The following is a 25090-nucleotide window of genomic DNA, read 5'->3' on the forward strand; positions in this document are numbered from 1 at the left end:
TTTATTTACGGTTATATGGCGCCAGACATATTGGCAATGCAATATCCACATACGAACAATTTAAACGGTCAATTTGAAACAGACTAACCACACCTAATTTCATGACACCTGACAGGTGTGGTCACAGGTGTAATAATGCAGTCCACAGCAATTAATTTCGAACACAGTCTCTTCCTCCTGTCTTAGGGCGAGACGTAGCCAAGTGGTAGAGCGCTCTTTTGATGCGCGGTCGGTTTGGGATCGATCCCCGTCAGTGGGCCCATTGCGCTATTTCTCGCTCCAGCCAATGCACCACGACTGGTACACCAAAGGCCGTGGTATGTGCTATCATGCCTATGGGATGGTGCATATAAAAGATCCCTTGCTGCTAATCGAACAGAGTAGCCCATGAAGTGGCGACAGCGGGCTTCCTCTCTCAATATCTGTGTGGTCCTTAACCATATGTCCGACGTCATATAACCGTAAATAAGATGTGTTGAGTGCGTCATGAAATAAAACATTTCCTTCCTCCTGTCTTGGACATATCTACCGGGGAATCTCGTAGGATGTGCCCAAGACAGTCGTGCTTGAACCTTCAGTGGATGGATGTAAGCACGAGTCATATGGTTCATTTATTGATAGTCTCTTTTAAACTTGCAAGTGTTTTGATGCACTCTGCAATTTTTCACCTATAAAAAGCACCTGTTTGATTGTTATTATCCCAGTTATTTCTATTTATTAACAGGGTTTTTTTATGCACTTTGCAATTTTTCACCTATCAAAAGTACCTTTTTGATGTTTATTATGCCTATTTTTTGTTTTTATTAACATGTGTTTTGATGCACTTTGCAATTTTTCACCTATCAAAAGTACCTTTTCGATATTTATTATCCCTGTTATTTGTATTTATTAACAGGTGTTTTGATGCACGTTGCAATTTTTCACCTATAAAAAGTACCTTTTTGATGTTTATTATGCTTGTTTTTTCTATTTATTAACAGATCATTATAATGCTAATTTGTTTAGGGATTTTAAAGTAAAAAACGCGATAGGGTATAACGTTTATTAATTAATTTAGTGAAGAAAATACACTGTGCAGGGATTTCTATGGTTCATTTCTAAGATAACTAATATGAAAAAGGTTGCAGTTAAAAAAAAAAGAGAAAAAAAAAGAGAGACGTCTTTACCACATAAAGACATTATATATATGTTTTCAAAATGACTTGCATAACCTGTTTTCAGAAATGAACATGTTTAAACATGTAAATAATTTACACATGCAGCTAAATCAGAGACACCTACACATTCCTAATAGCACTGTAAAACAAATATTATGTTTATATTTAAAGTCGCAGATCCTAGTATTAGTTCGTAAAAATAGACACTAAGTTTGTTTAATGTAAAAACCCGTAAAACATCTGAATACAGTTACACTGTGCAGTTACAGCTAACAGTTTATTTTGTTCAACGACAGCACTAGAACACATTGATTTATTTATCATCGGCTATTGCATGTCAAACATTTGGTATTTAATTTCGAAATATAGTTTTAGAGAGGAAACCCGCTACATTTTCCCATTAGTAGCAAGGGATCGTTTATATGCACCATCCCACAGACAGGATAGCACATATACCAGTCGTGGTGCACTGACTGGGATGAGAAATAGGCTAATGGGTCCACCGACGCGGATCGATCCTAGACCAACAGCGCATCAGGCTAGCGCTGTACCACTGGGCTACGTCCCGCCCTCGTACTGTTACAGAGTGAAACGAGTATCTGTGAAGTAGAAACGGGGAAATGCCCTCTAAAATACCTTCTAAAAATAGACTACAGCTCGTCTTCATTGCCTTACTTATTCAAAGGTACATGCGGTTTGAGAATTGTAAAAAGAATGCATTTCGAAGTATTACAAACACCAGAATGACCAGAAATATTTCTGATGTACGGAAATTAACAATTTAAACAATAAAAACAAAGAAATATCTACTTTCAATTGTCAAAAACGGCTCGAATAATGACAAATGTGTTGTACTGTTTAAAAACTAGGTCTGTTACTTTAATACACCAGGGGCCTAATTCACTAAACTCTCGCAACTTTGCGATCTCGCAGTTCAATGCTAAAAGACTTGCAAAGAGGATGCTTTGTTGTCTTAGCAGAGCCTAGGAGACCTTTGTGAATTAGGCCCCTGGGTCGCACGTAAATCAGCACACACGCAAACCTGTAAACCGTTGTTCTAGTGTGACTTCCTGATACACTGTACGGTAATTTCTGAGATCATGTCGAAGAAGATGCATATATCCGAAGAGAGGGTCGGTGCTTGAGGTGCTTGCGTCGCAGGATCGAACCACCTCGGTGGATCCATTCAACTGATTAGGTTTTTTCTCGTTCCAGCCAGTGCACCGCAACTGGTCTAAGGCTGTGGTATGTGCTTTCGGTCTGTGTGAAAGTGCATATAAAAGATCCCTTGCTGAATTAGGAAAAATGTAGTGGGTTTCCTCTGGTGACTACATTTCAGAATTACCAAATGTTTGACATCCAATATCCGATGATTAATTAATCAATGTGCTCTAATGGTGTCGTTAAACAAAACAAACGTTGTATTCGAAGAGATAAGTTTTTACTTACTTAGGCAACTAGACTCTTACTGAAACATATCTAAATCATCACAGGAAATCCCCTGCGCGTGCTGTAACCTCACCGTGGTGCAGGTGTGTAACATTCTCTTTGAGAATGGCCAATACAGCACACATTGAAGTTTAGAGTAAAAGTCAGTATCTCTCTGTGATATTTGTATTTTGCACAGTTCTTTACACTGTTTTTATTTATATCTTGAATTTTTCTGTTGATGTTGATCATCACCTTATTTGTTTCCATTACCATAATTTGACACCCAATAGCCGATGTATTTTTCGTGCTGGGGTGTCGTTAAACATTCATTCATTCATTCATCACAGGAAATATCCAACATAAACTGCAAAAACCTATTTTCTCATTTGTTTAGGACGGATAATTACAATCATACAGAATCAAACGATTGTTTTCTATATAACTGGTATAACCCATAATTCAATATATCCTGTGAGATTTTAGATATGTTTAGGATTCTCTCGCCTGATGTGCTTACGTCTTAGGTCTTAGGATCGAATCACCTCAGTGGACCCATTCACTGATTGTTTTTTTCTTTCTACGTCCCAACCAGTGCACCACGACTGGTATATGAAATGTCGTGGTGTGTGCTGCCTGTCTGTGGGGAAAGTATAAAATATCCCTTGCAGCTAATGGAATGATGTAGCGGGTTTCCTCTCTAAGAATACGAAATGTTTTACATCTAGTAGCCGATGATTAATAAACCAATGTGCTCTAGCGGTGTCGTTAAACTTAAACAATACAGAACTTTATCTTTTAACTTTTCCTCTCGGAAATTATGGTACAATGTATGAGGAAATCACACGTTCTGTTAGACAGCGTTTCACATGTGTAACACGTGTTCAAACGCACGTGCATGCACGCACGCACACAATCACACATACGCACACACATGCATGCACACACACAAGACACATGCACACACACATACACACACACACAGACACACACACAGACAGAAACACACACACAGACACACACACACACACACACACACACACACACACACCACATACAAACACACCTACGACTGGTATATCAAATGTGGTGTGTGCTGCCTGTCTGTAGGGAAAGTGTTTATAAAATATCCCTTTGCAGCTAATGGAATGATGTAGCGGGTTTCCTCTCTAAGACTACGAAATGTTTTACATCTAGTAGCCGATGATTAATAAACCAATGTGCTTTAGCGGTGTCGTTAAACAATACAGAACTTTATCTTTTAACTTTTCCTCTCGGAAATTATGGTACACTGTATGAGGAAATCACACGTTCTTGTAGACAGCATTTCATATGTATGTGTAACACGTGTTCAAATGCACGTGCATGCATGCACACACACACAATCACACATACACGCACAAACACACACACACACACACAGTGAGGCACACACACACACAGTGAGACACACACACAACATACACAGACACACACACACACTCAAACACACATACAGACATACACGCGCGCGCGCGCACGCACGCACACACACACACACACACACACATACGCGTCAACCATGTACATTAGTAGTAAAAGGAGGCGTTTAAAATGCAATAAGATTATCAAAGAGAGAAACAGAGACATCAGAGACGGAGATCAGATTTTGCGAAACTTATAAAAGGGGAAAAAGAAACAAAGAAACCAACAACACACACGCACGCGCGCGAACATGACCACCCTCCGCCAAACAATGGCAAAGGCAAAACAAATTACCCCTGCCCCCACCCCCCCAAAATACAACAACACCAAGCAACAAACCCCCCCCCCCCCAAAAAAAACAAAAAAGTTTCCTGACACACACAAACAAAAAAACAAACAAAAAAACTCCGTTCCAAAGACGGGACTCACATAGGATATCAGCTGGAACCAGGGACTGTGGGGTGGGGGTGGTGCGTGCTATGAGTTACCTGTTATAGTAAAGTAAAGTTTGTTTTTATTTAACGACGCCACTAGAGCACATTGATTTTTTTATACTATCATCGGCTATTGGACGTCAAACATATGGTCATTCTGACACTGTGTTTTAGAGGAAACCCGCTGTCGCCACATAGGCTACTCTTTTACGACGGGCAGCAAGGGATCTTTTATTTGCGCTTCCCACAGGTAGGATAGCACAGACCATGGCCTTTGTTGAACCAGTTATGGATCACTGGTCGGTGCAAGTGGTTTACACCTACCCACTGAGCCTTGCGGAACACTCACTCAGGGTTTGGAGTCGGTATCTGGATTAAAAATCCCATGCCTCGACTGGGATCCAAACCCAGTACCTACCAACCTGTAGACCGTTGGCCTAACCACGACGCCACCGAGGCCGGTAGGCTTTGTAAATTCAACTCAATAATATTTTTCCAAGTAAAGCAGACAAGACAGACAGACAGACATACCTTTTGAAACTTTTATTTCAGTACACTCAGGTCGCCACTGGGATATTTCTCGTTCCAACCAATGCACCACAGTTGGTGTCGTTAAACAAAACAAACGTTTTAAACACTTTTGTCAAATGGGTATTTACAATGACAAGATGAGCTCTTCGTAGGATATATACACATAATTCAAAACGTCTTGAAATGAAAAGTTTAAGGTTTTTTTTTTTAACGATACCACTAGAGCACATTGATTTATTAATCAACGGCTATTGGATGTCATACATTTTGTAATATATATGTGTTAGTTTGTGGAGAGAGCGAGCGAGAGGGGGGGGGAGAGAGAGAGAGACAGAGAGAGAGAGAGAGAGAGAGAGAGAGAGAGAGAGAGAGAGAGAGAGAGAGAGAGAGAGAGAGAGGGAGAGAGAGAGAGAGAGAGAGAGAGAGAGAGAGAGAGAGAGAGAGAGAGAGGTAACGATCTACACCACGGCACATAGAATAGAAGTTTTATTTTCGAATCACTCAGCACATTTAAAATACAGTTTGTTGCCGTCGGACATGTGGTGAAAGACCTCAGAGATAATTAGTGAGGAAACCCGCTGCCGCCATTTCACGGCTACTCTTTTCGATTAATTAGCAGCAAAATCTCTTTTTTGTATGCCCCATCCCACAGACAGGATAGTACATACCACGACCTTTGATACACCAGTTGTGAAGCATTGGCTGGAATGCAAAATGAACAAATGCTATCGCCACATAGGTTACTCTTGTACCAAAAAACATCTATGGATCTTTCAAAAGCACTTCCCTGTTGTCAAGACAGTACATTCCACGGCCGTTGGCAGGGACAGCAAAATATCTCGAGTCCATTGAGGACAATCGATTATGCGATACAGGCGATCAATCTACCCCTGAGTTTCATTCTACGGAGGGGGTGTAACTTCAAAATAGTCTGTGTCAAAAAGGAACCGATGAATTGCAATCTAACTTTTATTTGTAATACATAAAGTTAATATTCGTATAACAACATATTATTGAAGTTTTAAACCCATACCAACTCAAATAAGATTTTTTGGAAAACAATTCAACATAATTTTTTTTAAAGTTTTTTTTACCATGAAAATATTATATCTTTAATACAGGATTGAAAAAACCACATTTAGAACAGCTTCACTGGCATTGTTATTGAAGTAATCGATAATGCAGTACACAGAGACTAAAGGTAAAATTTTTGCGAGCTTTAGTTTGGCTGTTCCAACATGTGCCTACATACCCGTATCAAAAAAAAAAAAAAAAAACCCAACAAAAAACACACCAAAAAATTTAATCTATGCAATTTTATTATAGCATGCATTTAGCTCGAGTGCCCTGTTATGTGTGCAAGTATATTTGATCAAACATATACACAGGATAGAACTAGAGGACACTCGAGCTAATATGAATTACATCCATAGACAAAGACAATGCAGGCAATGTCTTATTTAACGACGCACTCAGCACATTTTATTTACGGTTATATGGCGTCGGACATATGATTAAGGACCACACAGATATTGAGGGAGGAAACCCGCTGTCGCCACTTCATGGGCTAGACTTTTGTGATTAGCAGCAAGGGATCTTTTATATGCACCATCCCATAGCACATACCACGGCCTTTGATACACCAGTCGCGGTGCACTGGCTGGAACGAGAAATAGCCAAATGGGCCGACCGATGGGGATCGATCCTAGACCAACCGCGCATCAAGCGAGCGCTTTACCACTGGGCTACGTCTCGCCCTACACCTATAGGTGTTCAACCTCCCATTCTCGAGGTGGTGGGGGTGGGGTGAGGGTGGGAGTAAGGGTAGTTCGTGTTTAAGCTGAATTAAACAAAAACGTTCGAATTTGAATAACAAGGTTTATTCATATTTGCATTACTACAACAAAACAACTATATATGGTTCCAAACGAATCGATGCGAATTTTTTTCAAGGATTACAACTGGTATTGTGAGTAGAGTGCTGGAAACACATGGTGAACAGTTGTTAGGCCAAACTCATTTTGTATGAACGACTCCATCGTCTTTTTGTCCAAATGCGAAGATATGCTCTAGTACTGGCGGTGGGGGTTATATTAGTTACGCTTATGATTACATCCAGCCCACATGGGAAGTACATTTCCACAACACCCCCCCCCCCCCCCCAAAAAAAAACCCCCAACCCAACCCCCCCCCCCCCCACAAAAAAACCCAAAACCCCCCAACCAATAAAATAAAAAAAGACAAAAAACAAAAATAAAATAAAATAAAAACAAAATAAATAAAAATAATAAAAATAATAAAAATAAAATTAAAACAATAAATTAAAAATTATTAATTAAATTCGTCTGTTAAAAACATATTTTCGGACTCTTTATAATTCAGGGAAGGGATATGCACTTCAAGAACCCTTATACCTATGGATCCGCGACTTTGCGGTATGTATAGAACATTTTAAGTGACTGGAAACAGGTACGTGCATTCAGAGTCCACGAAAACGTTAATCACGATCTCGAGTCTACGCACATATGCAGTGTGTACACTAACCACCATCCTTGTCGTTTCCGAAACCTAAAAGTGACAAGGAAAGTTGTAGCTCACGGTGTCAGATACAATGTTATCAGACAACGTACCCGATCAACTGCAGCAACCCGTATAAAGGTGCATGGTCTTCGGAAAGCAATGTACTGACTACCTACAGTCTGTCTCAAAAGGCGACGTCACACAATACGAGAGTCTCGTACGTATGTGAATAACCGATTGCATAACAAATGATGAAATTGTCGTGTTTTTTTTGTGTCAGATTCGGTTATTATTCTCGTACGAGGTATTCGTATCGTTGGCGCCGTGAACACCCTGAAACTGGCTCAGAGTCTGGGTCTGGCGAATACGGTACTCGTCGAAAAAAAAAGACGCACTGAATCGAATGTAAAAGACACCACGTCTCTGCTGGCGCGAACGAATGGGAGATGGGATGGTAGCTGGCATAATCCTTTGTTATATATTTGAGGGCGCTTGGCACTAGAACTTGTATGCACATGACGACATTAAAGATTTTCTAATCTCTAATGATGTCACACACATACAGTTTGTATGACTTTGCCACGGAGTTAAAGTCTCGAACTCTTGTTAGTGTCGAGTCTAGAGGTAGTACTAAACCAAATAACATCCGACTGGGTCAAAGTTCAACTTTTGACAGAGCAGTAAATACCACTATGCAAATTTTTTTTATATTTGATATGTAATTACAATCGTTAAAAAGTCTCGGTTAGTCGATAACATCTTACAAATTGCAGCAAACTCAGTAATATCCCTTTAAACAAATGGGTTATTTAAATACTACAGTGGTCAACCTATATATAATCATCAAAGAAAAATTTCGAAAGGCATATCAGAATTTTGTATTATGTTTTTTTTTATGAGGAACTATTTCCTAAACAAGACTATATTAAGCTGTTACGATACAACAACTGGTGGTGTGGTGTCAATACATATATTACACTGCTGTACACAGATGGAATGCACAAAACAAGACTCCATTCTCTAACTATAGGAGTGGGCCATATACAGATTTTGGTGTCCTATCCTGCACAGTCCATTAAAATCTGTCTTGGCCATAAAGCCCAATCAGCTGTTGTGTATGCCCAAATAGTGTCCATGAACCATAATTAATACAGCTGTCGTGTATGCCCAAATAGTGTCCATGAACCATAATTAATACAGCTGTCGTGTATGTCCAAATAGTGTCCATGAACCATAATTAATACAGCTGTCGCGTATGCCCAAATAGTGTCCATGAACCATAATTAATACAGCTGTCACGTATGCCCAAATAGTGTCCATGAACCATAATTAATACAGCTGTCGTGTATGTCCAAATAGTGTCCATGAACCATAATTAATACAGCTGTCGCGTATGCCCAAATAGTGTCCATGAACCATAATTAATACAGCTGTCACGTATGCCCATATAGTGTCCATGAACCATAATTAATACAGCTGTCGCGTATGCCCAAATAGTGTCCATGAACCATAATTAATACAGCTGTCGCGTATGCCCAAATAGTGTCCAAGAACCATACTTAATACAGCTGTCACGTATGCCCATATAGTGTCCATGAACCATAATGAATACAGCTGTTACGTATGCCCAAATAGTGTCCTTGAACCATAATGAATACAGCTGTTACGTATGTCCAAATAGTGTCGATGAACCATAATGAATACTAGAGTAAGAACAAAATATATCATCAAAATGCGGTGAAAGTAAATACAAATCGACAAACTATGCAATAGGCAAGCTGACATATTATTATATCACAGCAAAACTTGAATAAAATGTAATCAGGCTCTTTGTTATAATATCCAGACAGAGTAAAACCAATGGTGTAAACATAGATTAAATATTGATGTTCTTGTATATAATATACTAAGTATATCATGTAAACGCAGTAAAACTAATAATGTAACAATGTAACTGTATTTTACATAGTATTTACACAACACACAAAACATACACACACGCACGCGCGCACGCATGCGCACACACATTCTCTCTGTATCTCCCCTCTCTCTCTCTCTCTCTCTCTCTCTCTCTCTCTCTCTCTCTCTCTCTCTCTCTCTCTCTCTCTCACACACACACACACACACACAAATACACAAATAAATAAAAGTACATTTATATTTGAAAGCAATATGAGAAACAAATAAAACGGCTCATAATTATTTACAAGGTTCAAAGAATTAAAGTTAAAAAGGTTATTACACATGCTAACGTATTCACCGTAACTCTATTCCATGTGCCATACTTATACATAATTATTACGTATTAATTTACAAATACAGTAACATCATATTCTTTCTATTGTAAATATCAATGTTTTTATGTATGTATGTATGTATGTATGTATGTATGTATGTATGTACGCCTTTTTCATACTTGGAATATACTACAAGTTATTTATTTCTGAGCCGATTGATTTGTAATTTGTACATGAAAATAGTATTGTTGTGTTGTATACAAAACACTTGGACCTTTCCTCTTACGTGAAACCAAACTGACGTTATTTACAATACACATTTTTACAGAATGATGGGACGAACTATAGAAGTGATTTCGTTATCTCGAATGTTGGAAATTCAGTGCAGATTTACTTCTCTGTGGAATGAAATGATAAATATCTTCATATCTCGAACCCGACGTAGATAATAATTCTGTACTTTATTTGTCTGTCTCGACATTGTAATATCGAATCAAACGAAGAATGGATATTCCGGTCGGCTGAGAAAATGGCAGAACATCCGGTATAGAAGAAGCAAATAGGGTGACGATGGCCTTTGTTCTGGTTTTGAGGCTGAAAGTTAAAAAAGAAGCACATTAAAATCACACATATTATAGCACAAAAGCTATATAGAGAATAATACATGAGTGGCCGTTAGATACATTTATCTCACAACGAGTTGTTTTATAATGTATCTGACGAGCGAAAGCGAGTTTGATACGTTTTTAAACGAGTTCTGAGATAAATGGTATCTAACGGACACGAATGTATTATATTATTTCTTACATATTGTCAAAATCCAGGTTTTAAGCAAATTTTAACATCTTTTTTTTACTAAAAGTTATTTACAGCCGTTGCACTTGCAGCTGACACATGAATGTCAGGTTAACTATACGTCACAGTCTAATCGATTTCCATCGTGTAGGGTTTCATTGGATGTATGGCAGTGGTGACCTGGTCATAACCTAGGAACAGCCAATCGTAGGTCTTGAAATTGTTAACACACGTACATGTGTTAACAACCATGTCTAATTAAAAATAATGCATGGCATTCTCACCAACGGGTGTGTAAGAAAAAGTGATTAATTTACAAAGGCCAACTTTTACAGAGACTGTCGTCCCGAGTTCGATATCATTGTAAAGTTAATAAACCTTGTTTTGTTTAACGACACCACTAGAACACATTAATTTATTAATCATCGGCTATTGGATGTCAAACAGTTGCTAATTTTGACATACAGCCTTAGACAGGAAACCCGCTACATTTTTCAATTAGTAGCAAGGGATCTTTTATATATGCAACATCTCACAGAGAGGATAGCACATACCACAGCTTTTGATATACCAGTTGTGATGCACTCGCTGGGACGACTAATTTACAAAGGCCAACCATTAAAGAAACTGCCATGAGTTCGATGACATTGCAAAAGTTTGTTTTGTTTAACGACACCACTAGAACACATTTATTAATGAATCATCGTCAATTGTGACATATATATTAGAGAAAAAACCCGCTATTTTTTTCCATTGGTAGCTAGATATATTTTACATCCACCGTCCCACAGACAGGATAGCACGATATACCAGTCGTAGGACACTGACTGGAAAGAGAAATAGCCCAATGGATCCACCGACGGCGATCGATCCTAGATCGACCGCGCACGAGGCGAGCGCTTTACCACTGGGTTACGTCCCGCTCGCTATCATTGTAAGAAGTTTGTTTTGTTTAACGACACCACTAGAGTACATTGATTAATTAATGATCGGCTATTGGATGTCAAACATTTGGCAATTCTGACTCGTAGTCATCAGAGGAAACCCGCTACATTTTCCCTAATGCATCAAGGGATCTTTTATATGCTCCATCCCACAGAGAAGGATAGCACATACCACGGCCTTTGATATACCAGTCGCGGTGCACTGGCTGGAACGAGAAATAGCCTAATAGGCCCACTGACGAGAATGGTCACTGTAAGATGTTTCCGACTAACAGAGTCTTTTTTAACAACTACATTTACATATATATTCAATCCATTTTCTCGTTGACAATACCAGCGAAATGTGCTCAATGTGTTTCTCGTCATTCTAATGTTTATAACAGCTCAAATTTAATTTTGCTCCGTAAGTTTGTACATAAGAAATTATGTATACCTGTATATATAAGTTTTGGCTACCACAAAGATGAGGACTGCCAGAAACACCCAACATACAATGATATTCGAAACAAGAAAACTAAATGTGATTAGTATGTGATTGTAGTCGTGAAAAGGGTCCATTAGTTGAACATCGTGTCCCGAGTCAGGTCCCTGATCATATCAGAGACTTTACTCGTGAGAGGCGTGTTCGAAACCCCAGTGGTACATGAACACGTAAAACTAGTTGCCCATTGCCCATCAGCTGAAAACAGCTTACAATAGAGGCAAATCCAGGACCATCTCTTTAAAGGGATATTGTTTGCTGAAACCAGACATTCATATAATCAGTCTAACTCACAAGGTTATCAAGCAATAATATTTGATTTGTTTTTTAAGATGTTATAAAAAAAAAAAAAAAAAAACTCGACCTAAACTACACCAAAAAACAAAACAAAAACAACACACAAAACCACAATAAATAAATAACCAAACCCAAAACAAAATAAATTTTAAGCAAAACGAAACGAAACAAAACAAACAAAACAAACAAAACCAATAACAAACAAACAACCCCCCCCCCCCCACCAAACCCCCTACCCCACCCCCATTAAAACAAAACAACAACAAGAAACCTCTTCCCAAACCCAAACAAATCAACATACTAAAATAGTAGGTACTAGGTAGAGTTTTAGCAGACGAATGGTTGTTTATATGTGTGTGTGGGGGGGGGGGGGGGGGGGGGGGGTTTGGGGGTTTTTTTGGTTTGTTTTTTGTGGGGTTTTAATTTAGCTTTTTTTTGTAATTTGTAATTTTTAAAAAAATTTATAAGATGATCTACAGAAATACTAAATCTGTAGATACACAGAAAGCCAACATTTACACAGGACTGAAGACTTGGAATAAATAAAACTTGTCTAAATTCCAAATATTTAATTGAAATCATTCACTCTCAATCCAGAGATCAAAGTTCATCCAATGTTAAAACTTTTGATTTTTCAACATTATACACAACAATCTACAACGACACACTTAAGGGAAAACTATATTCCTTGATCAAAGGGGCATTTATTACAAAGAACGGTGAACGAAGATATAAATACATAACTATCTTCTACGGATGACGAGTCGTAAAGACCGAGAGTTAATCCAGACTAAAGTATTCTGAGACAGACATATGTGACATGCTGGTCTTCCTCGTTGACAATATATGTATCAAATTTGGGGATAGAACATACCAATCTAATTAAAATTAGCTCCACTATTACATGTGGATCTAACAGCAGCCCGTTGGAGCTCATGTCCAGTTGACCTTTCATTCGACCAATCAAAACATTACTTGCAAAATCATGACAGTTATTTGAAAAGAATTTGAAAATATTCGGGATTATGCCGAGGGTATACGAAATGATTCGGGTGAATTACGAAGTATGCCGGAAACTAATTTCAATATAAAATTTTATATAAAATTCGTTTCAAGACGAAACAAAACCCCATGATGGTATAGCTATAAAATCTGTTTATACTAGTATACAATCCAGAGTTTATTACTGCACTTTTCCCCCGTTTTTTCAATGTTGAAATAGACCAACAAGTTCGCCTATTGCATAAATAGTCTCGCCCGATATTTTTAGAATTTGTATGCTCCCGAATAACGCTATAAAAGGCGAAGTGTAATTGGTCGATATTTAAATTGTTATTTATAGATGAAATGTCACCTGAACATGGGTGTCCACGCAATGCTATTAGATCTACTGGTAGACCCCAGTAGAGCTAATTTTAATCAGATTGAGAAAATACATGCAGGAAACAGGAATCCTCATGGGCACTAACTATGCTCCACTACTCGCTGAGTTGTTCCTCTTTGCATGTGAATAGGAAATTGTGAATAATCTGGCTAAACGTTTTAACTTTACTTTCCGCTAAATTGATGATCTTATAACATTCAATAACAGCAGGATTACAAGAGTTGGAAATACGAGAAACATCTGAATGTATTAAATCAGTTTCATTCCTCGATATATGCGTAAAGATTCAAAGCGACACCTTCCAAAGTAAGCTGTATGACAAAAGGGATGACGTCAACTTTCCAATAGTCAATTTTCCCTTTATGTCGAGCAATATACCTTCTGCTCCAGCTGTTGGTGTCTACATATATCACAAATTCTTAAGATACCAAAGGGCATGCTCATTATACGCAGATTTAAAACAACGCCGTGTCATTCTGGTACAGAAATTGTTCCATCAGATTTATGATGTCCAGGGACTTCCGAGGACATTCAAAACGTTTCATGGTAGACATTGAGAAGTTTTATCTGCTGAATACGATACATCACTGACCAAAATAGTGACTGCTGCTATTCCATATTTCTCTTTGATGAAACTTTTGCACTTTTTGTTTTATCGTTTTAAACAACTGTGGTGGCAGTACTCACTACGAGTGCCACTGCTGAGGCAGGATATGTTCACCTTTCGAGAACACCTGATATGACCGCTATTTTAACAGTGATTCATAAGTGCATATCATCAAAGCTATATTAATATTCCAATGAGCTCTATCCTGTTTTAGTTTTAATTTAATAAAACTATTCTGGGAGTGGCAGTCCTCTTTGTGGCGGCTCAAGAAGGATCTCGTGAGTGGCTAATTTCATATAGCAGACGAGACACTTGATAGAAGTTTATTTTGTTTAACGACACCACTAGAGCACATTGATTAATTAATCAATTATTGGCTATTGGATGACAAACATTTGGTAATTCTGACTCGTAGTCATCAGAGAAAACCCATTACATTTTTCCTAATGCAGCAATGCATCTTTCATTTGCACTCTGCCACAGACAGGAAAGCACATGTCACGGCCTTTGATCAGTTGTGGTGCAATGGGTGGCACGAGAAAAATTCTAATCAGTTGAATGGATCCACCGAGGTGGTTTGATCCTGCGACGCAAGCACCTCAAGCGTGTACTCAACCGACTGAGCTAAATCCCGCCCCCAGACACTAGATAGAGACTCATGGAATGAACCATCATTTTACCACTCACTGTGCAAAAATACGGTCTTTTAAAGGCATACTGTCACAGATTTAAGTACCTTATTTCTCTAAAAATTAATAATAAATATAGATTACATTAATTTTTACAGACCAAATCTAGCTATTGAATCACTTTAACTACACCATGATGGAGTGAAATCCATGTCAACCCTCTCAGCAATGTTAGTTTTTGAATTATGGACCATTGCCATAATTCAATTATTTTTACAAAATATCATTAAAGGGACATTCCTGAGTTTGCTGTAGTTTTTAAGATGTTATCGACTAGCATAGAATTTTTGACGACTGTAATTACATATCAAATGTACTTTTCTGCATAAATTATTAGTGGCTGTATATCAAACGTGTTTCTGATAGTTCTAATATTTGTACTAGGTCAAATTTCATTTTATTTCCTAAATAGGATTTTTTCGTACATACGAAATTATTTGAAGACAAAATCCAGTTTGGGCTTCTTACAAATATTAAGACGACCAGAAACACACTGAATATACAGACACTGATATTCTAAACAAGAAAATATATTTAATATTTAAGTTTAATCGTAGAAATATTTTATTAGTCAGAAACATCTTACAATGCAGCAAACTCGGGAATGTCCCTTTAATAAGTGGAGTATGGTGGTTACGTAGATGGATGATTAAAGTACATTTAGGGACAGATCCAATAGATGTATTTTTAAGTAATATTTGTTAGGCCATGTAATAGGTCATTGGTCTGTGACAATATGCCTTTAAAACGTATTTGTCGTTCGGATTTCAAGGCGTGCCAGGTCTTGTGTTGGGTGTTTCATGCATAAGATCTCAACAAAAGAACAAAAGCGTCGTGTGTAGACTTCCAGCCGGCTCGTTCATTAATGTTTCAGTCGACTTGAATTAATTAACTGAATATTTTTGGATAGGCCAGGTTGAATACGACCATTACGTTATGTTTAATTAATCTTTGCCAACTCATCCACAAAGAGAAAATGAATGGAAAGCTGCATCCTGATATTATTACTGCCACACTGTTTTGTGTAATGTCTGCTGTAAATTGTAAACATGTCTTTATAAGATTATTGACTCAAACCATGCTAATCAATCCATCTTTCAAGATAACTGTTTGACTAATGTAAATAGTGCTAAAACAATATGGAGGAACTAGATGGTTAACAAAAATTGCTAATGTGTCTTAATATAAGATTTACACCTGTTGGTCACTTCAATCACTTATATATCTGATGAAATTAATTATAAAAATATAATGTAAATAAAATATGTGCTACATGCTTTTGTTTGTTTTTGTTTTGTTTTTTAAAACGAGAGGAAAAAATACCCCAAAGAGACCCCTCAACAAAACATCACCCCCCACCCCCCCCACCCCCAAAAAAACCCCCCACAACAACAACAAAAAACAAACAAATACAAAAACAAAAATAAAAAACGAAACAAAACAACCAACCACACAAAAGAAAAAACAACCATCGTTCGGAAATTTCACGAGAACTCGCAAACACGTATGGCCTTAATTTTGGTTAATTCAAGGTCACGCGTTTAGAGGTGAAACTATAAATATTGCGCAGAGTCACATGTTGGCCATAAACTGCCACATAATATTTTAATGACTGAACAATTGTCAGATTCAGTCATGCTTACTGTTGTTGAGGCTTCATATATATATATATATATATATATATATATATATATATATATATATATATATATATATATATAGGTTGCACACCACCATTAATTACTCCATGCAGTTCAATATAATTTCTGTCAGAATATATTCTAGGAAAACACATCAAGAGGGTAATATGACTAATAGGTGTTTTGTTTTTTTAGGGATTCTCCTCCTTTGACAGCTAGCACGCAACAATTCATCATAGGTTGATCACGAACAGTTTTCATTTAGCCACCCTCATACCAAAGCACCGCCTCATGTTGCTATTTATTTCATTTTAACGTATGTTCGTGCTTATATATCCAATTAAGGTTCAAGCACGCTGTCCTGGGCACACACCTCAGCTATCTGGGCTGTCTGTCCAGAACTGGGTTAGTTGTTAGTGGTTAGTGAGAGAGAAGAGGGTGCAGACATGGAATACTTTCTGCACCCCTGGTGTAGTGGTCTTACACCTACCCATTGAGTCGTTAAAACTCGCTCAGGGTGGGAGCCGGTACCGGGCTGCGAACCCAGCCGTATATCTGATGGCTTAACCACGACGCCACCGAGACTGGTTGTTGCTATTATGCAATTGTGTGGCACTATATCACTCGCACAGTTTTTATCAGTTAGTACTAAATATAACAAGTAACCTGAAATCAATGTGTTATTTAAATACTACAGAGGTCAGCCTACCTGTAAGCATCAAGCAAAGATTTAAAAATGCATATCAGAATTTTGTATTATTATTTGTTTTATTATGAGGAACTATTTCCTAAACCGAACTATATTAAGCTGCTACAACAAGTAAAGCCACGACAAACGATGGCTATATATAGTTATAGTATCACTGTGTGTGTGCGCGCATAAGTGCGTGCGTGTATGTGTGCGTGTGCGTATACGGGACGATCTAACAAATACAATAATGCACTTCTTGAAGAATTACCGCTCGCCTGTACAAACCAAATAAAATGTTGGACGATATTCTCTTTCTAAACTACATTAATAGTTTAATTATTCAAAATAGCTACTGTTAGTTATTAGCACGGTATATATTAATTAAAAAAAAGAAAATACCTCTCTTTAATGTGGCTAACGTCTTCAGCACTTAACAAAATATAAAATAACCCGTTAATTCAGAGTATTTTTTTATCTAAATGGGATGAGAACATTAATCTACAGATCGATATTTTAGAGAAATGTTAGATCCATGTGCCTAACCCATTGGTGTTCATAACTAATAACCTACGTTTGAAATCGTAATATCAACTGACAAGAAGAATCAAATACTTACTGAATGTTTTCGAAAAAGTAACTCCCTCGTCCTTAATAATGGTAGGTTGTTTCACACTGGCAGACTCGGTATCAGGTAAATTCCCACTCTGATTGCGGAATAAAGTCGTTTCTTGCCAGCTGTGATAGGACAGGTCCTCAACATGCCAAGTTTCGCCAATTCCATCGGTGTCACCATTACTACTAACAGTTGTGGTTTCAACAATGGTTCTATCCTCAGAGCGACCGATTCTAGGATTTACGGATTCTGTCGTGGAATTCGAATCACTTGATGTACATGAATAAACATTTTTCTCCAGCAACTGTTTAGCTGTGATATTGCAGAAAGTGATATTTGTATTTTCACCAGATACGCCAGTCTTTGACTTGACCACTTTATCCACGTGTTCTTCGGTAGGTTTGGTTTCATCCCCAAAACTCTCGTACGTGTCAGAGACCTGCATCTGCTCAGACGAACCGGCGAGAAGATCAGAATATTTTCCAGTGGTCTTAACGTCACCACTAGTTTTACCTTTTCCAACAGAAGAATTTTGTTTGAGACTGGAACTGTTGTCGTTGATCTTCACAGGACTAGTGAAACCCTTGCTTGAATCAGGTGATGTGTCAGACGTTTGATTGACCCTGAATGCCACCCTACCTTCCTTTCTATCACCTCTGAACTGTTCAGATTTTGCACCACTGTCCACAATTGTAGAGACTGATGTTAGAGAGTTTTCTTTTGATGAAGCCACATATCGTTGTGTGTTTCTCGAAAAAGACTTTGCATCACTGTACACATGTTCGACACTAGAACCAACTGTTGTCTTTGTTTTGGAAGGAATGCTCGTACCCGAAAGAACACCTTCCTGATTTGGATTCATTTCTGTAACCAATTTGTAACTTTCTTTCTGTAACTCACCAGCTTGGTCGTTGTCTTCCTGGAGTTTGTCCTGCAATACCGAAGAGTCTGAATCAGAGTTGGTACTGTAAGTTACTGCGGGCGAGTCATTCGTGTGCGGATTTCCGTTTTGTTCAGATTCACGAGTTACACTAGATATCTGCTGTTTTGCAATATGCACTGATACCTTCTTGCTTGAAATTGCCTGGCCTGCATTGAGACTATTTCCATTGACATCGTCATCACGTATTAAAGGCCTATATACAGATGTCGACGAATCTTGTCCAAGTTTTGTATGAAGGAAAGTTGCACTCTTTTCGGTTCCTTTAGAAACATGTTCTTTGTCTGTAGTTTTTGAACGAGCATCAGATTCAGTCGGTTTTATTACAGATCTGCTTTGGTTAGTCTGTGAAGAGTTCTCTTTTGGTTTCTCCCGAACGTCATTGTGTTTTCCATCAAAAAACAAGACATCTCTTCTGAAACCAGTAGATTCTAGCCTACTGATAACGGACGTTTCTAATTCATCGCGCCCATGTGGGTTTGGATTTGGCCAAGAGGATGCAGAACCGTCTGTTGCCGTATTAATAGATGTTACATTCTCTGACACATTGATTTTGTGACTTTCATCTTTTTTATCTTTAGATATGTTTGGGTTTGTTGGACCGAATTTATCAGATGGAGTTTTGTTTATTCCTGTGGTGTTACCAGCCTTCTCTCCTTGCTGGACTTTCTCTGTAGAAGCTTTCGAGACACCAACACGGGATATCCCAGAGGAGTCCACACCTACTGTTTTATTACCGAGTCCCATAACAGCTACTGGTGTAGACGAAACAGCAGCTTTAGATGTTGTATCACGAGCTTTCGATAATTCACTTTTATACTGGGTTTTAGGTGTTTCAGTTGAAATGTGAGTTTTAGGCATTTCAGTTTTAGACTGGGTTTTAGGTGTGTCAGTTGAAATCTGAGCTTTAGGCATATCAGTTTTAGACTGTGTTTTGGGTGTTTCATTTGAAATGTGAGCTTTAGGCATATCAATTTTAGACTGGGTTTTAGGTGTCTCGGTTGTAATCTGAGCTTTAGACATATCAGTTCTAGACTGGGATGTAGATGTTTCATTTGGAGCCCGAGCTTCAGACATTCCAGTTCTTGACTTGGTTGTAAATGTTTCAGTTGTATCCTTAGCTCCAGACATTCCAATTCTTGACTGAGCTGTAGCTGTTTCAAATGTAGCTTGCTGTTTAGATATTCCTGTTCTAGTCTGGGCTGTAGATGTTTCAGTTGTATCCTTAGCTTTAGATATTCCAATTCTTGATAGAGCTGTCGCTGTTTCAGATGTAGCTTGCTGTTTAGATATTCCTGTTCTAGTCTGGGCTGTAGATGTTTCAGTTGTATCCTTAGCTTTAGATATTCCAATTCTTGATAGAGCTGTCGCTGTTTCAGATGTAGCTTGCTGTTTAGATATTCCTGTTCTAGTCTGGGCTGTAGATGTTTCAGTTGTATCCTTAGCTTTAGATATTCCAATTCTTGATAGAGCTGTCGCTGTTTCAGATGTAGTTTGATGTTTAGATATTCCTGTTCTAGCCTGGGATGTAGATGTTTCATTTGTATCACAAGCTTTAGACATCTCGGTTCTAGACTGAACTTTAGATGCTTCAGTTGTAGCATGAACTTTAGCTTGAGTTTGAGACAATACAGTCTTAGTCTGATATCCTTGACGTGTCGGCAGATCTTTAAACTCTTGCTTTGTTGGCAGATTAGCCTCTTTTGTTTCAATCGTAGATGACTCCACTGTAATGTGCGACTGTGTTTCTTTTAGGTACTCTTTCGTATTTGAATTACCAGGCAACTTCATAACAGCAACTGGGGAGGCATCTAAAGTATCTTTAAACATTTCGGTTTTAGATATTTTTATTTCTGGTGAGAGTCTCTGCGTGGTAATCCACGTCTGTGTCTGTGTCAACTCTGTTCCCAATTTATGTTTCTTACCAATGTCTATAGAAGCTGGGACAGTGGGAGGGAGAGTCTTTTTTGTATAGTCAGTTTTGGATGATCCTAAATTGCTTGGCAATGAATGCACATTCCTTCTGTGCTGTTGGGTTGAACCTGTAGAAATCCGCAAAGATGGCTGTTCGGAGGGTGGCTGACTTCCAGAGACAAAGGTCTGTGTTGTCATGACTTCTGACGACTTCCACTCACGTAAGGAGGATCCTACATTATCTCCAATAAAGGTATTTTTAGAGACGTTCAGAACAGCTTCAGGAGATGCAGGCAACGTTTCCCTCGGTCTTTTAGCAGACGTCTTTTCTGCACGTGCATCCAGTTTCTCTGCTGCAAACATGGACACTGAGGGAGTCACCACGGGTGATACTTTGGATGTTTTCTTCCTCTTGGCCCAGTCTGGCTCGTCTGTGCTTGCACTGTGCTGCGTTTTGGTGACGCTGGTGGTGTAAGGGCTGCTCCTTGGGGAGACCTTCACGACAGGAATGGGGATCGACGGGAGTGTTTCTTTACTCATGGCAACGCTGCTTGTGTCCAGTGCTCCCTTTGAGTTAAAATCAGATTCGCGTGGAGAACGTGTGGTGGATGGAACAGCGACTTGGTTACGTCTCGGTGACGTCACTACTGCGTCCTCAGCTCCGTCTGCACTGTCCTCGCAACGACTGTCAGAGGATGTCTTTTCTGAAAGTAGCAACGAATATAGCACATTAAAATAAATCACATTAATTAATGTATGCATGTATGTATGTATGTATGTATGTACTAGAATATGTACCAGAGAGAGAGAGAGAGAGAGAGAGAGAGAGAGAGAGAGAGAGAGAGAGAGAGAGAGAGAGAGAGAGAGAGAGAGAGAGAGAGAGAGAAGAAAGAATACAGAGAAAGAGAAAGAAGAAAGAGTATATGTGTGTGTGTGTGTGTGAGAGAGAGAGAGAGAGAGAGAGAGAGAGAGAGAGAGAGAGAGAGAGAGAGTGAGAGTGTGTGTGTGGTTGCATATCGGTCTCCGTCTCTCTAAATATCTATCTATGTATGTATGTATGTATGTATCTATGTATGTATCTATCTATCTATCTATCTATCTATCTATCTATCTATCTATCAATATGTCTGTCTGTCTGTATATCTATGTCTGTCTGTCTGTGTCTGTATGGCATCTATGTTTGTGCATATCTTTATATATTTCTGCCTGTCTATACCTGTATGTTTGTATTTACCATAGTTTGACTTCTATACTATTAGTCTATACTTGTCGTCTCTCTGTTTATGCATGCCTGCCTGCCTAAATGTGTGTCTATTGACCATTCAAAATACAATCATATACGAACATTCAGAAAGAAAAGCTAAATACAAAGGAAGAAAATACCTGAAAAATAGGAATTACAAAATTTTTTTAAAGAAGAATACTGCAGATAGTAATTAGTCGATGCAGTTCATTATAATTTTTACACATAGGCCTATGTAACAGTCGCAGGTGTAATGTATTGCCACGTCTTTCGATCTTAATTGGAGCGGGTTTTAGCTCAGTCGGTTGAAAGAAAGAAGTGTTTTATTTAACGACGCACTCAACACATTTTATTTACGGTTCTATGGCGTCAGACATATGGTTAAGGACCACACAGATGTTTTTAGAGGAAACCCGCTGTCGCCACATAGGCTACTCTTTTACGACAGGCAGCAAGGGATCTTTTATTTGCGCTTCCCACAGGCAGGATAGCACAAACCATGGCCTTTGTTGAACCAGTTATGGATCACTGGTCGGTGCAAGTGGTTTACACCTACCCAATGAGCCTTGCGGAGCACTCACGCAGGGTTTGGAGTCGGTATCTGGATTAAAAATCCCATGCCTCGACTGGGATCCGAACCCAGTACCTACCAGCCTGTAGACCGATGGCCTAACCACTACGCCACCGAGGCCGGTCAGTCGGTTAAGTGCTCGCTTGATGTGCTTGCGTCGCAGAATCGAACTACCTCGGTGGATCCATTCAGCTGATTATTTTTTTGTCGTTCCAACCAGTGCACTACAACTGGACAAAGGCTGTGGTATGTGTTTTCCTGCCTGTGGAAAAGTGCATGTAAAAGATCCCTTGCTGTATTAGAAAAAATGTAGCGGGTTTCCTCTGATGACTATGAGTCAGAATTACCAAATGTTTGACATCCAATAGTCGATGATTAATTAATCAATGTGCTCTAGTGGTGTCCATAAACAAAACAAACATTTTCGATCTTGGAACTGGAACTGGTGATTAACGTGCACATTCAGAGCTAGCTGTTGTAGTGCACGCCTATCTTGGGCACAGGCACCGGCCGGTTTGTCTGTCCAGGACAGGAAATGTGTTTTCGATCTTAATCTTAATCAGCTAAAGTAGCATGGCAGAAGTTACTACTCATGGTATTGATCTACTTGGACATTCACTGGACTTGGTTTGCAATTAAGGTTACATTCGCGTGTATTTTATGGAGCGGTTATATATAGGAGTGGTCTTGCAGTTCTTCGTACTGCTGGCGAAATAATCGATGTGAAGCGAAGAATTTAAGGAAAAACTTATCAATTTCCGTTCGGATATAGTTAAAATCCGCCTTCATCCAATAACACATTTGTATAATTTGGACGCCCATTTTATTTAAAGTGCATGCCCGTGGAAAATTTGTTTTTAAGCGTAGGGATAAGGGGTTAGGCCAGCCAATCGGGCGGTCATGTTTCTCTGCATAATTGTGATCTTGGGATGTAATTTCCTAGCACCGAAAGAATATAATATAACAGTTTTGCTAGTTTTTGTTTGTGCTTTTATATATTTGGACAATAATAATGCTACGATCTTGGGTGTAAGGGCAGATGACGCCTATCCCTGTATTTTTACAGGCCAGAAATTAGGGGTGGGTGGAGGGGTGGGGGTGGGGGGTAAAGGGCATTAAGGTAATTGTCTTGTCTCGATGCAATATCTTGTTATGTTTAGATCTACGTTAAATTTGTTAATATAATGGATTTATTCCCGATTCTCACAAACTACAAATCCCGGATCAATGAAACTTGCACCAACGATATTTGCACCTGTGGATGTTTTATCCAAAGTACCGCTAAACAAAAACAAACACAAAGTTATTAAAACTGTAGCTCATTTTGTATTGTGCATGCTATACGACTGATGGGCGAGACCGCTGGTTTTTATACCATGTGTTTTCTTACCTTTACTTCCAATGATTTACACACGTTTTGCAGAGTATGTTGATGCGAATCCTTGCAATTTTTGCACACGACACTAATCGTTACGTGAGCAAGTTAAACGAGCAATGACGAGTTTGTAGTAACCAACGAAGAGTGGATATAATTAATTCAAACGTAGTACATGATGGCGTACCCAGAGGTGGGATCAATGGGCCATGGACACCCCCACCCAACTCCAATTAGACCTACATACCGTTTTCCTCAACGACATTATATATTTTCCTGTCGCCCCAAAACATGACTATTATATAGTGTATTAACCCCCTCCCTCCAAATAAGGAAGGAAGGAAGGAAGGAAACACATTTTATTTACGGTTATATGGCGTCAGACATATGGTTAAGGACCACACAGATATTGAGAGAGGAAATCCGCTGTCGCCACTTCATGGGCTACTCTTTTCAATTAGCAGCAAGGGAGTTTTATATGCACCATCCCACAGACAGGGTAGTACACACCACTGCCTTTGATATGCCAGTCGTAGTGCACTGGCTGGTACGAGAAATAGCCCAAATGGGCCCACCGACGGGGATCGATCCCAGACCGACGCGCATCGAGCGAGCGCCTTACCAATGGACTACATACCGCCCCCTCCAAATAAAATCCTGGCCACGCCAGAGAAAACAGTTAGCTAATAAAACCTAGTGTTATTTGAATTATTTAATCTGGGGAACCCAGTGTTATTACATCATAGGTTATCTTTTTACCCAACTGTTTCATATTTTGTTTTGCTGAATACAAACTAAATTGCTACGTACAATATTACTGTAGAGAAAAATCCATACGTAGCTACCACAAGGCCTAAAAAATGTGTGTTTCAAGTTTCATCCTTGGAAAAAAATAGGGTAGATAAAAAGGAACTTTAAAAAAAAATCATATCAAAACAAGAAACCGTAATCAGTCGAGGTGTTCCGAATTTAGTTTGCTGATTGCAAACAAATATCAGGAATCATGATTGTTGGGTTTTTTGCTTCAAGTCGCTACATAAAATTAGAGTAGGTAGGGAACCGGAAACATACACATTTTTGTTTTAGGCCTAAACATTATTATGACTTAAATGAAGTGATTACACAGACATACATA

General features: G+C 38.7%; 1 protein-coding gene across 5 annotated transcripts in view; it reads right to left on the reverse strand.

Moving 5' to 3' along the window:
• Positions 1-8405: 8405 nt before the first annotated feature.
• LOC121382974 (dentin sialophosphoprotein-like) overlaps positions 8406-25090 on the reverse strand; it is a 32589-nt gene continuing 15904 nt past the window's right edge. For all 5 annotated transcript variants that reach the window (XM_041512673.1, XM_041512674.1, XM_041512676.1 and 2 more), the window contains exons 2-3: positions 17916-21470; positions 8406-10365 (exon numbers count right to left, since the gene is read on the reverse strand). In XM_041512673.1, coding sequence (XP_041368607.1) covers positions 10265-10365; positions 17916-21470 — 3656 coding nt within the window. In that variant the 3' untranslated portion in view covers positions 8406-10264. The remainder of the gene's footprint in view (positions 10366-17915; positions 21471-25090) is intronic.

Source organism: Gigantopelta aegis, chromosome 10 (genome assembly GCF_016097555.1).
Source record: "Gigantopelta aegis isolate Gae_Host chromosome 10, Gae_host_genome, whole genome shotgun sequence".
Classification (NCBI taxonomy): Eukaryota; Metazoa; Mollusca; class Gastropoda; order Neomphalida; family Peltospiridae; genus Gigantopelta; species Gigantopelta aegis.